At 36.7% G+C, this 14976-nt stretch overlaps 1 protein-coding gene across 6 annotated transcripts in view; it reads right to left on the bottom strand.

Moving 5' to 3' along the window:
* Positions 1-14976, bottom strand: part of exoc6 (exocyst complex component 6) — a 52175-nt gene that overhangs the window by 8751 nt on the left and 28448 nt on the right. For 3 of the 6 annotated variants that reach the window (XM_079595556.1, XM_079595553.1, XM_079595552.1), the window contains exons 12-20: positions 13885-13956; positions 13645-13742; positions 13458-13563; positions 13196-13305; positions 7449-7560; positions 7231-7365; positions 5526-5705; positions 4896-4925; positions 1893-2034 (exon numbers count right to left, since the gene is read on the bottom strand). In XM_079595556.1, coding sequence (XP_079451682.1) covers positions 1893-2034; positions 4896-4925; positions 5526-5705; positions 7231-7365; positions 7449-7560; positions 13196-13305; positions 13458-13563; positions 13645-13742; positions 13885-13956 — 985 coding nt within the window. The remainder of the gene's footprint in view (positions 1-1892; positions 2035-4895; positions 4926-5525; positions 5706-7230; positions 7366-7448; positions 7561-13195; positions 13306-13457; positions 13564-13644; positions 13743-13884; positions 13957-14976) is intronic. The other 3 variants (XM_079595557.1, XM_079595555.1, XM_079595554.1) reach the window with 1 other exon arrangement.

The raw sequence follows: 14976 nt of genomic DNA, 5'->3' as shown, positions 1-14976 counted from the left end.
AACCCTCACAAACTCTACTTCACCCTGAGACATCTGTGACCCGAGGCCACAGGTACGAGCACGCACACACCACCTTTTCACTTCTGCTGACAGTGATGTAGCGTGACTGAAACCTTAAATGGTCGAGGAGCAGAAGATGCGATGCTGGAACCAAAGAGCTGTCTACATATTAACATTATTGATGAACACTTTGCTCTGACATCTCTATTGTGCCATTTAGAACTAAAGGGGCTTATGAGCTTCCCCAGGGAGATATTTAAGAGATGAAACCTCAACAAGATCAGGTTCTGCATTTCACAAAAAAATTGAGAATATCGTAGAGACTTTGGACTTGGGACAGTGTCATTTTAAGGTCAACCCCACTAGTGGTCTAGTGTCCTCAAAAATATATATCTGAATTTATGTTACAAAATAGCCTATGGTCTTATTCTCACCAAGGCTGCATTTGTTGGATCAAAAAAACAGTAAAAATGGTAATATTGAGAAATACTTTCACAAGTTCTCTATTTTATTACATTTTACAATAAATGACAAAAAAATCTTGCACACCACTCGAACTTGCAGAATTAGCAACTGGTTTCCATCAATAGTAGCGAAAAAACGTGTGTTAAAGCTATTTAGTGATTCAGCAAGTTCGAGTGGTGTGCGAGATTGTTTTAATTTTTTTTGGTCGACGCACCCGCTACAGGTTTGGGTGTGCAAGGTATTATATATAAATCCAAAATAAAAGTTTGTGTTTACATAATAAATGTGTGTGTACTGTGTATAATTATTTTGTATATACAAATACACACATTTGTTATTTATATATAAAATATTTATAATTTATAAATAATATAAATTATATATAAATCTATATACAGTATATACATGCAAATATTTCTTATACAAGCATGTGTGTGTATTTATATATATAAAATAATTATACACAGTACACACACATTTAATATGTAAACACAAACTTTTATTTTGGATGCGATCATGATTAATCGTTTAACAGCCCTAATTTTTACATTATATTTTACAATGTAATTAATTACTGTGATGCAAAGCTAAATTTTCAGCATCATTACTCCAGTCTTCAGTGTCACATCCTTCAGAAATCATTCTAATATGCTGATTTGCCGCTCAAGAAACTTCTTATTATCAATGTTGAAATGTAATATCTTAATGTCACTTAAAAAAACTAAACATTTAATGCGCCCTTGCTGAATTAAAGTATTCATTTCTTTCAGAAAACATCTCATTTTGTGTTTCACAGACTACAGTTTTGTCATATGGCTTTAAAACAGCATTAAGCATTATTTTTCTTTTTGGGTGAACTATTCCTAATATGGTTGGGAATTGCATGAAAATGCAGCAAAAGAATGAATGTTGACTAAAGTGACTAATGTTGCACTAAACGGTTCCATATCAGTTGGTATCAGAACAGGTGTGGATTTCTAAGAGCAGGTGGAGTGCGGGTAATCAGGAATGTTGCTTGAAAGTTTATAACTAAGATAACTGCTTCTGAGAACGGCTGATAATATCAATAATAGCTGCTGCATGAGTGCATCTACCGCCATGCTGCGCTTCACAGAACAAGAAACCCGACATGCCTTCCTGTTAATGTATTAGCCATACTCTGCTTTGAAAATGGTTTCTGGTTCAATTTCAGAATGAACACATTTTGTAGGGGGTCTGTATAATTAACTAATGAATTACAGCAGACGGGAAGATATTTCAAAACGGCTTCAGACGACTGAAAATTTAATATGGAGATATTTTATGGTTCTTTTATAGTGTACAAGGGCTGGGAATGACAAGAGGGTAAATAACTTAGTTATTGGGCGAACTAACTGTTGAAATGACGTGGTGCTGGCATTGTAAATATGCAATTATTAACTACTCACGTTCACACTGTATGACGTCCAGGTTGAACTGCTGAATGGCTCCCATGCTGATCTGCTTGAGCTCAGTATCCAGCAGCATCTGCATCAGCGATGTGGCCAGGTGTTTACAGGCAGACATACACGCCGTCTGCGCCACCTTACCCTGAGGAGCGGCACACAAACACACCAACAAACCGTTACTACAGGTGTCCTCTTATACACACGGCAACAGTGTTGGGATCAATGTCTCAATTAACTCATAGTATGAACTTGGAACTGTCTCTGAATAGCTGTATCACCCTTTTTCTTAAGCATTTTTTTTTTTTCTTAGACTACTGTTCAGAAGTTTGTGGCCGGGAAGATATTTTATGCTTTTGAAAATAGTATCGTATGCTGACCACGGCTGGATTTATCAAAAATACACTAAAAACAGTAATGTTGTCAAATAACTGTTTTCTGTTTGAATATATCTGTTTTTTAACATTGCTAAGAAGAAGAAATGTTTCCAGAGAATGATTTTTGAAGGATCAGCTTCAGGATAGTTTTTTTAGTTTAGTCTTTGCCATCACAGTAATGAAAATTCAGCTTTGCCATCACAGGAATATTACATTTTAAAATAAATTCAGATAGAAACCAGTTATTTTGAATTGTTAAAGATATTTTACAATATTGCTGTTTTAACCGTATTTTTGATTAAAAAATGCAACCTTGCTGATCATAAGACTTCTTAACAAAACATATTTATACAGATTTGTAGTATATATATATATATATATATATATATATATATATATATATATATATATATACTTTATAGACTGTTCATTTCCATATAATGAAAGTGAATGGGGAATGGGTCTGTCAAGAACTAAAAAGACAAAAAAGAACATAAAAGTTGTCCATATGTTTCATACTCTATGTTTAAAGTCTTATGTCAAAATATAGCTTTGTATAATGAACAGACTGAAATTTAAGCCCTTAACCTATACATTTATGTTGTTTTTTGTGTCATTTTGTGTCACATAAAACTTGGCGGCTCTAGTCACCATTCTCTTTCATTGAATTTTTAAAAGATCGGCCTGGATATTGTTAAAAACGTCACCTTTTGTGACAGACAATCATTGGGTTTGGAACAACATTTTGGTGAGTAAATGGTGAACTATTTTTGGGTGAATGTATGAAAGTAAGCATAGCGATAAGTTTGTTGATTCATTTCCAAATATATACCATAATTCATAAAATCCTTAAACAACCTATAATCAGTGGACGTAATGGCACAACATGGAGATGACACAGGCCTTCAAACTCTTGAAAAACTCAAATTTTCAATTCAGAAACGCACACAAAAACACACAGTAACAAGTCTCATATCTGAAGCAGTCGCTCATGCAAGCCGACGCGGCTCATAACCAGCGAGGGTTGTAAAGAGGAAAGAGGTGAAAGACCAGTCAAACTCGGCAATAACAGACGTCAAACACTCAAACACACGTAAAACTCATGCAACAGCTGCTCCACCAGTACATGCTGACAACTAGCAAAGAAATGAATAAACAATTCCATTTGGTTATTCTACTCAAAGCAAAAAATGCAAACAAAGCTCTCCGCAAAAAACAAGCCTGTCGTTATCATGTTATCACATGTTCATATCCATTAGACACATCCCAGATCGCTATAAACAAGACTAAATATGTATTATTTTGTGTGTAAGCAACATACAAAAATTAAGCACCACATTAAACAACCAATCCCATTTAACAAACATATGCATAATTAAAAAACAAAGAGCCCAAAACTTCAGAACGCTCCGAGCCTCAAAAATCCATGTACATTCCTCTTTATATCTAGAGATTTATATAAACAATGAAAATCGAGGCTATAAAAGCAGGCCCTATAAAACATAACATTTCACCCTTGAAAAGATGTGGGTCCTTGTGTCCTAACCAGAATGACAATGGCAGAACATACTTTATGTTTAATATATAGTTATGTGAAGCAGGGTTAATATAGTTAACTAAAATCCATACCATGATTTCAAAATATATATTAAAAAAACACTATAAAAGTATCTCAATATTACTAGAATAACACTGATGTGAAGTCGACCTTTGGACCAATGAGATATAACTGTGGTTGGGACCAATCAAGCGATCAACAAAATATCTAGAAAAATGCGAACGGTTTTATTTAAGCATGAGCTGAACAGCTATCTTGTTTTAAAAGCCCTTTATGCTCTGCTCACATCTCTTTCAACCACAAATGCAATCGTTAACGGCCTATATTTATACTAAGATTGCTTATATTAGTGAATTAGAGTGAAGTAAGTTAGCTGCGCTAACATACAGATTATATAAAATCTAAGTATACTTGTTAAAGGTAATGACATACAGCTGTCCTGATAGTGTAGTAGGTTATAATGTTTCATTATGCAGCATTAATAAAGCAGCATTCTGATTTGAGACGCACTCAATGTTGAGACTATCATCTTAAAGGGACAGATCAGACAAAATCAAAGTAAAACAGTGCGAAACACAATAGAAGATATTTAGAAAAATGTGCTTTTGTCCATACAATGAAAGTCAATGAGGTCCAGTGTCGTTCGGGACCCCATTCACATTCATTTTATGGGAAACATGTTATTCAAAATATTTTCCTTTGCGTTCCGAAGAAAGAAAGTAAGTCAGGTTTGGAGCGGCACGAGGCTGAGAAAATGGTGACAGAATTTTTGAGTGAACTGTCTCTTTAAATACTGTTACTAGTGAATCTCAAGTAAGAATGGCATGTGTGTTCTGCAGATACTGGTATCAGCTTCAGACAATCATGGGCAGCAGATCAGGGGTAGCATGCCAAATGATCTGGTTTACATTCTGCATTACACGTGAAAAGGGAAGCAAAACAAGGTTGGCAGCAAGTCCACAGAGCTGACATGAACATGCAGTTTTAATGTCTTTTTTTTTTTTTTTTTTTGCTTTTGAATAGTTGTCATTTTTCTGTTCCTCCTCTACAGTTCGAAGAGGGTCTACTTACCGACATTGCAGCATGATCATTGTTGTTATTCTGAGCGGAAACCCCAAGAAAATAAAACACGGACAGGGAAAGAAAGTATAGCGATAATAAATGGACAGACAAAGGAAAATCAGAAATACCAAGCATGCCTGGCAGAAAATAAATCAAAGGATACATTCACTTACAGGAAATATGTTACATTGTTGAGAAACCAAAGCATAACCAACTTAAACTGGAGGTTAAAGCAATTTGTTTAAGAGGACAGTGCAGCTGAAGAGAAACGCAAGCAAGCTGTATCGTTCTGTTTTAATGGATGAGTTGGGAGTTGAATCTGTGCTGATTATGTGAAGGAATATACAGAGATTAGACTGGTTTGGGGAATGGATGTCTTTTTGAATATTATATTTGTGTAACGACACCAAACACGACATTCCTGTGCGCTTATGTTAAGATTTACACCTAATGTCAAACAATGGAAACTAGAAAATGTGTCATTCTGGAGGGCTACAAGAACATGAACACTAAAAAGCTAAAAATGCTACATTGTTTGACGCCACACATGCAATAACACACATTACATGAACCCACAGGTGGAGAATGATCACAGAACAATGACGAGACTGCGTGTGAATAGGATGACGTGGAACTCACCGGAAGGTGCGTGAAGACCTGGAAGGTGCTGCGCAGGAAGTTGATGAGGTCCATGAGGTATCCGCTGGCCCTGCCGTCCGACTCCGACATGCCCCATTCGTAATCTGCAAGCTGAATGAACTCATCGATCTTCTGATTGAGTTTAGTGTATATCTCTCCTTCAGCTGCGTGTCTGGCATCCTAAAAATAAGAAACCATGCATTCAACGTCATCCAGATGTGTACAAACACTGGCACAACCAATTGAATTCTGGAATGCTTTTAAACAGTGTTGAAAGATTAATTTTGCAACCAATACATGTCTGCTTTTTTTGTTTAAAGGGGTGGTATAATGCCCTTTTCACAAGATGTAAAATACGTCTTTGATGTCCCCAGTGTGTATGTGAAGTTTTAGCTCAAAATACCCCACGAATATTTGTATATAGCATGTTAAAATTGTAACTATTTGAGGGTGAGCAAAAACACACTGTTTTTGTATCTGTCCCTTTAAATGCAAATGAGCTGCTGCTCCCGGCACAGAGGGCGGAGCTACAACAGCTCGTTCTTAGCAACTTCGATTACCTCGCACTGAAAATCTTAAACACTTTTGGCCTTAATGTTCAAACCGGAGTCAGACAAAGATGGAGAGACTCAAGAAGTGACAACATGTAGACAACATTTTTGAATGGTTAGTTGATGAATTTATGTAGCTATCTTCTAGTCATTGATTAGCTCATACTGTTAATCTATATATAGTGTTCCGGGGGGGGGGGGGGGGGGGAGTTTATGTAAATCTAGGGTTTGTTATGTCACTAACCCTGGAAGAAGCTTGTGTAGTCCCTACCAGCCGTTTGTTGTAGTCCTTAAAGCAATTTCTTTAAAAGTAAATATCTCCCTTTGCTTTGAACTTTGAGCGTTGTAACTTTGCAGATGTTGTTTACATTACACACTAACTAAAGTTAGAAAAGTGAAATCATAATCAATCACCCCCTTTAACTTTTCATGCTACAATCAAACATATTGGTTTCACTTTATTTTGATGGTCCCTTTAACACATTCTGTTGACTATAAGTAACATTGCACCTACATGTCTACTAACTCTCATTAGAGTGTTAGTAGAGTATTAGTAGACTGGTAGGGTTAGGGTAAGAATAAGTTGAAATGTAGATGTCAAGTTACTTATAGTCATTAGAATGTCTGAAGGGGAGCATCACAATGAAGAGTTTGCAGATATTAAGCAGACTGTCTACTAACACTCTAATGACAGTTAGTTGACATGTAGTTACAAAGTTACTTATCGTCAACAGAATGTTCAAAAGAGACCATCAAAATAAAGTGTTACCAACATATTTTGCATGCATATCAAATGGTAAAGAAAAATTCAAATGCAACTCCAAGACGTAAAACAACAAAATGTGGAAAAGGGGGGTGAATACTTATGCAACACATTAACTTAAGCAGTGCCAACATGCTGCTGCGTGCTCAATGACTCAAAAAGAGGTCACCTGATAACTCCTCCGTTTAAATACATTTAACACACTGGCATCAAAACAAGCTCTTTATGAAGTTCATGAAGCCCGAGGCGGCTCCTGTCCCATGCTGTCGATGACAGCTTTACTTTGAGCGCACTGCTCCAGACGGCTGATCTCTGATCAGAGTGTGCCCATGGCGGTAATACGAGTGAGTGAAATGTGTAATTAAAAGAACATGTCTGTGAATGACTTTACCTTGAAGGTGGAAAGCCCGTAGAGTCTTGTGGTGTGAACTGTTTCCGGGGAAACATTGGTGATGTTTGTGATAAAATCCTCCAGGTATTTACACGCGTGCTCTAAGTGGGTGGTGTTGATGATAATTTGAACTAGCTGCAAAACACAACAGAAAGGAAGGCGCATGTTATTTTCACACTGGGCTTTGCAGAGAGAATAAGTCATTGCATCAACACTACCTCTGTTAATCCTATGTGCGGCTTTTTGATGAGGTTTTGTAAGCAGCTGCTCAACGTCCTCGTCAGCAGCAGGTTGGTGGATTTACGGAGCATGTCGTCAATCTCGGTTGAGCTGAAACACAAGTTAACCAGGAAATATGTTCAATCATTGCACTCTTAGTCCATAGTTTTGGCAAGCTTTCTATCCACCTTATTCCAGACGAGCCTACTGTTGTTTTGAATTACGGTATGAGTGGCACTTTAGTTTTGGGGAACTTCCATTCATAAAGACTGAACATCAATTCAAATCATAAGGTTGCCCAACAAATAAAGCTGATCTGTCAGTTTGAATGAATGAGCTGTCAATTCTCCTTCATGTTTTATTTTCAGACATCATGAGAATAACGTAACACTTGGTATTTTAACGTGACATGTTATAACAAGAATATCTTTGGCAAGAGCTCTTTTCAGATTATTTTCTTTTTTCCCTTTGCATACCGTTGTAATAGTAAGAAAAAGGACAACATACTGCACATTTGTGGTCTGTTCCCCCGATTTCATTTACGATATATCCCCCATTAATAATATAGGTACAGTATATACATAGTAACATAGTAGCACATATCGCACATAAGCAGAAACATATTGCTTCCACATAACAATATTATCTAAAAAAGAGCTATTATTCCAGATGCATCTTTCCTCTAAATATCCCATAAATAGGCAAGCATAATCCGGAGATTAGAACCCGTGTCTGCACCCTGTTTTTGTAAATAGTATTTATCCTCAAAAAGGAATTTTTCTTTTTTCTAAAAGTAAAGTGATCATGTCAATGATAAAGGGGATGAGGGGATTTCTCAGTTCTTTGATTTAAGTCTAGAAATGTTTCATCGCCACTAAACCTTGCCTATGAGGAATGTTAGTGTATAATGAGACCACATCCATAGTTGTTAAAAATATATTATTGGGTTCTTCCCCTTCTATATTAATTCCAGATAATTGTATCAAGAAATCACCAGTGTCTTTTAGATATGAGGGGAGATGTTCAACCAAAGGTCTTAAAATACGATCTACATACAGTGATATAAGTTCCAGTAAACGTTCATTGGAAGCTACAATAGGGCGCCCCGGGGGCTTATTCACAGATTTATGTACCTTAGGTAGTATACATAACAGGCATCACAGGAAAATCATTAGTCAGAAATGTTAACTCTAATTGATTTATAAAACCCTTTTGATGTGATTCAAGTAAAAACATATCAACCTCCATCTTAAAAGGAATGGTAGGATCACTATCCAGTTTCATATAATATGTAGCATCAGACAATTGAGATGTCACTTCAGAGATATAATCCAATTTATTCATCAAGACTAAACCACCACCTTTATCAGCTGGTTTCCAAACCACATCAGATTTCCTTGATAATTCAGTTAAAGAATTCCTTCAATCCATGATTGTGTGTGGGACATTTCAAGATATTTTCAATCTCCTTATCAACCACGGTACAAAATATATCGATCACTGAGTTGTTAACCACAGGATAAAATACACCACGTGGTCGTAAAAGGTTGTTTAGTATTGACTGACGTGTATTGTATTTGAGAACTGTCCTTATGAAAAAAATTCTTAAGTTTGATAGATCTATAAAATTTAAACATCTCGATTTTAGGTTGGAGGAACATAAGACAGACCTTTGTTCAGCAGTTGCTCCTCATCAGTACCTAAAGGGATGGTGGATAAGCTTAACACTAGACTTTGGTCTTGTACATCCTTTTCCTTCTCATGGGTCGAGTGTCCACTTTTTATTGTGCAGATCTTTTTTCTGATTTTTGAGTTCCTTTTGGATCTACGCACCGCAAGAAGATATTACTCATCTGTTTGGCGTTACGCCTTTCCACCCCCTTGACTTATGCTTTAAGCCAAACCATGTGCAAATTCATATTAAAAACACCACATAGACATATAAACAACAATAAAAACATAGGGAAAAAATTTGCGCAATATTTTCTTAATTAAAACAAAAAACAAATCTAGAGTATTTCGATTTTAGAAATAAATGTAATATAGATAATGTAGATTTTTTTAATTCACTATTTTAAACTTGAGACTTCAAAAAATGGACACTGCAAAAACTGTAATTTAGGGTACATCAAGGCAATTTCAAGCAAACTGATATTTATATTTGTGTGAGATAATATGCGTTCCCTTAATTTATCAATTCGATTTTTATGAAGATAATTGTTAAAAATATGTATAATTATCATCAATTAAATGTAATTGACTTAAATGTACCCTAAATTGTAGAATGAGTCTTGTTTCAATTTATTACAGCTCTCTAGAATAAATTATTCTGATTGTTCACTTATTTTGTATAATGACAATAAATTGAACGGTTTACCTGGTCACTGATTTCCTACATAACTGTGCTAGTTTTTAAATCAACCACAAAACTTAGACTCTTTCTTCCGACATAATGAAATAGTTTATATTCAAAACAACATTTCATGTCCATTTATTTATTTATTTATTTGGTAAGTAGAAAAAGGAATATGGCTTCGCAATGGTACTTTAGCAAGAGAGAGTCAAATTTAAAAATTGAGTAGCAATGTAGTGTTTTGTTGTGCTGCGCTGCTACTTGCCAGAAAAATTATCTTGCTAACTGAAAGCTATATTGTTTAAAAAACAAAAAAAAACTATTTGCATTGCTACTTTGAGTTTGTTACTCCCCAAAATGATTTTCTTCTATGGAACGCAAAATATCTTTTTTTTAAAACATTGGACCCCTTTCACTTTCATTGCATGGACAAAAAAATGTTTGTTCTTTTTTTGTTCTACAGAAGAAATCTCTTTAACCAAGCATAGTATGCCGTCTGCACCCATCAGTGTTGACCGGGTCCACAACTAGCCCTACTGCTGCCCGGAACGCTTGTAAGGTGTGAGTGTTTACAGGACACTGCAGGTTGGTGTTGATTTTACAGTTGGGGACTGTGTGTCTCAGTGTGAGGTGTTGATTAGGAGGAGTGATCAGGTGGCAAACGCTCCATGAAGAGGTGCAGAGGTCGCTCATTACCGCTTGCTTAAATAACAAAGAAACCATTAGAGAGGAGTGTGAAATCGGCAGTCGTTTGCATTGATTAGCGGAGGGAAAAAGACTGTGTTAGATCAATCCATAAGTGTTCTGACAGCCTCGTGTGGGTCTCCTCACACTCTTCTCACTGCTCCAAGCAAAATAAGTTTCATCCGTTGGCTTATAGACTGTGGAAATGCCTAGTGCAGATATTGGTCAAAATATTGGCCATGGCGAAGCACTGGTCAACCACTAAAGAACAACAAACTGGTGTGACGCAATTATGAACAAAATCAGTTTGTTTCTGGAGTTGGAAACAGAACAGCTTGCCAAAGCACACATTCCAGAAAAGTTACTCCAGCTAATAAACACCTTCGAACTACCATTGGTCTGTGGCGATTATGTAATAGGTAGGTGTGGCTCTGAGTCTCCGCCTTTCTTGATGTGAAAACCTTCTCGGGTTAATTTCTTCTGTTCAGTCCGTCGAGGGTAGATGAGGGTAAAAACATGAACACACCGGAGAGCTGCTTTAGTAAGTTTAGAAGTTGTAATTCTAATTGAAAGAGACACTAGTGATTCCATCCACCTATTCTTATGCGCATTTTGTAATATTGCATAAAAAACTGCTGGATGGAAATGGCAAAATGCGCATAAATTCAAAAAATGCGCATTAAAAAATGTATGCGTTCAATTGACCCTTCGCAGGGAGTTTGATTGACAGGTGATCTGACCAATCATACTTCGCCATCCGCCATTTTGTCTGACAAAGTAGTCAGGAAAGTTTTGTACTTGGAAAAAAGATTTGTACTTGGAAAAACTGAGTGTACTGACGCCTTTCCGCTGTTAAAACAACATTCCTTATGTTCATTCATGTTTATTTGATGCTATAAATGAACTAGAAGGAAGAGATGATCGGTTCACGAGCAGCTTTAACTGAGGCTCTACAGCGATCTGTCACGACACATTAAAGAGCCACAAAACAGTATTCATTATTCAGTATTCATGGTCTTAGATTAAAGCTTAAATTTCTTTAAAAAAATGACCAAATTTGAAAGGTGATACTTTGTTTGATATTTAGTGGCAGTTTATCAGGAAGTGACGATTTTGTTCTCTTCGGCTCACTAGATGGAAAAGGTGCTTCGTTCGCAAATGTTTTATGGGAACATCCAATGGGAACATCGCTACTGATAGTTTTATCATGTTTAATACCGTAAAGCTGCTTGCTTTAAAGCAATCTATTGCATAAAGTGCTACATTAATAAAAGAGACTTGACTGTATTGCGAAATTGCAGAGCTTGTAAAGACATATCCATGTCGATATGATCAGATGCTTTCTGAACTGCTGTTTTCTCACCACTGACCACGGTTCATTTTGATATTGAGAGGAAAGTACGCAGCACATATTTACTAAACGTCGGAGTCGGGATGTTTGCTAATAGCCTGGTTCTACCAGACTCGCGTACATTTCATTTGTACAGAGAGTCTGGCCTCTCTCCATTGACAAGCGTTAACTACATCGAAGGCGGGTCCTAACTATTGGATCTGCTCAGAGTCACTCTGGATCTGCCATAACCAATGGCTGAAGTTTGGTCGTGATGTATGACGACTCAAACTAGCACACAACCTCAACGTCATCGTTCTCAGCCACTCCTTCTGTTCGCTGATTGGACCGGTAAAAAATTGACTGGAGAAAACCCAAGAATATACCACAATCCCAGACATAGTACTGAAGGAAAAGGAAAATTGAGCGCAAGTACGTAGGAGGGCGGAGCCAGGCTAGTTCGCTAATAGTATACCACTGCAAACGTATTTCAAACTTATTTTACCCCCTAAGCAAAGAATAAAAAGAACTGCACCATGAGTGGGCCTTAAAGGAATAGTTGAAAAATGAAATGAAAAACTTCAAAATGAAAATTCTGTCATCATTTACTCACCCTCAAGTTGTTTCAAACCTGTATTCATTTCTCCTCTGCTGAACACAAAGGAAGATATTTTTAAGAAAGTTGGAAACCAGACAGTTGATGGACAAAATAATAGGAAAAGATACTATGGAAGTCAATGGGGTCCATCAACTGTTTGGTTACTGACATTCTTCAAAATATCTTATTTTGTGTTCAGCAGAAGAAAGAAATGAATACAGGTTTGAAACAATTTGAGGGCGAGTAAATGATGACAGCATTTTCATTTTTAAGTGAACTATTCCTTTAATCTCTGCCGCTGAGCAACAGGGCTACTCTCATGGAAGGGATGGTGGGATGTAAAATCCACCAGCTATGTGCACTTCTAACCCTCTGGGAAAGAATTTGAGGTGCCAGTGACAAGCACAACACAGACCCCTCACAACAGCCAGCCGAATGCCACAGAGCTTAAAGAGAACAAATATTGTCAGAAGTGATGGCTGGAGGTGGAAGGGAGGGTGGTGGTTTTAAAGACAGTCCAGACCCGTAAAGTGAGGGCTTCCCATGAAGACAGCCATGTCACGATAACGGCTCCACAAGCCCATACTGACAAGAGATGAGTGAAGGACTGAGTGACTGAAACTCTGCTGCTAAGTGTTTTCTATTGGGATGTTTGGATAACAAGAGCAACTCTGCACCCAAAGCAGAATTTCCATCAGTATCTTCATTTTAAGCATGCTGGGATGGAACGAGACTGAAAAGTGTTGAATGTCTGCTGATGAAGATCGTGGAGTCTGCTCACCTGCGATGGAGTGACTCGGAGAACTTCAAGCTGGCGTAAATAAACTCCTTTACTTGAGAGTAGATTTGAGGCACTGACTGGGACATGGGCAGCTTCTTTGGAAATTGTTGCTGTTTAATGAAGAAAAATATTTACATTTGTGCTTTCATGAATCAAAAATCATCACTTTTGGTAAATATATTCATTCTGAGACTATTCTGACACTATACAAGGCACTAATTACTTCAAATAAATTTGAAGCGTTTTTGAGTGTTTGACATACCTTTTCTATCTCTGCATCATGGAAGGGGAAGCGACTGACCACAGCCTTATACTCTTCTTCATTCTCCACTGGAATGGGGCTGTAGTTGTCCTGCTCAAAAATATCCCTGTTTCAGGAAACACAGATGTCATCGCACAACACAAACATTAATTCAAAAACAATGCAGTTGTAGTTCAGTTCAGCTCACCTGAACACCAAGGCCCATTTCTTGAGCAATGTTTCATTGTACTGATCTCGGACCTCAAACAAAAGGTCAAAAAGTCTGTTCACAGGGAAGCCATAACCCTACAAAAGCAAAAATAATAATAGTGAGTAAGCAGTGAGTAATTGTAAATTTTAATACATTTAAGATTAATATAAATATCAATAAAATTAAATTAAATGTAATTGGAAAGCAACATGGATATGCTTTAACCAATACATGTACCTGTAAAGTGTCTGCAAATATAACTATCAGGTTCTTCAGTTCTAGGACCAGGTCGGGATCACTGCAGTAGGACTGTTGGGTTAAAAAAGTAATAATGATAGGAGGAATGACAACAAAATGCTGCAACTTTACATTAACATTCTTCACAAATATGTTTAGAACATAAAGCATCTCTGGCTGAATCTCTCAAAGAAATGTGCAGGTCATATATTCTTACAATATATATAATCCTGGAAATGTTCAAATTCAGCTTTTACATTACAGGAATAAATGACATTTTTAAATTTGATTAATTGACATTTAATTAATTAATTGATAATTACTTTATATATAAAGTATATATATATATACATGCATATATGCATACAGTATCACATACATAAACAAAACTTTATGTTAGAATCGTGATTAATCATTCATTTGAAAGCACTAATATGTATGTAGATATATATATTTATTTATTTAATTATCAATTAATCATAAAAATGGCAACATTTCTTAATGGTCTTAGATTAAAGCTTAAATTTCTTTCTTTTTAAATTTTGGAATTAATTATAAGCCATTTTTTCATTTGATTCGCTACAACTGCACAATAAAAACTTGTGTTATCCATTGATTCACACAGAGAAACCAATACTCACTAAACCACATTTCTGTGGACCAGATTAGTTTTGGTTCAACATTTCACTCTAAATGGGTAACTCACAGCCAGTCACTTATTGATCAAATACACTTGTGTCTTAATGAGTTTTTAGGTTACATTAGCATCTAAATGAGGCCGTCCGACCCTCCCCCCCCCCTCTCGCTGATGGAGGCCTGTCCATGAGGTTAAATAGGAGAGAGCAGTTCTTGACCCAGGCTGGGGAGTGATGACTGACAGGGTTAGTGAATGTCTGAGCACACAGACCTGCCCACCCACTGCTGTATGAAACCACACGGCACCGGGCAGCACCATTCCCCAAAACAGCAGCACAGATGATCTGGAAAAATCCTTGAGAATCTGCTTTTGGATTTTTCCATGTGTTCACACTCATGAAACACATTTCATTATCATTAAAAAAAACTATTCAGGCTATAACTGCCATAGAACAT

The sequence above is a fragment of the Phoxinus phoxinus genome (assembly GCF_949152265.1).
Source record: "Phoxinus phoxinus genome assembly, chromosome: 21".
Lineage (NCBI taxonomy): Eukaryota > Metazoa > Chordata > Actinopteri > Cypriniformes > Leuciscidae > Phoxinus > Phoxinus phoxinus.
Note: the sequence above shows the minus strand (reverse complement) of the source record. Positions and strands in the feature narration are given on the sequence as shown.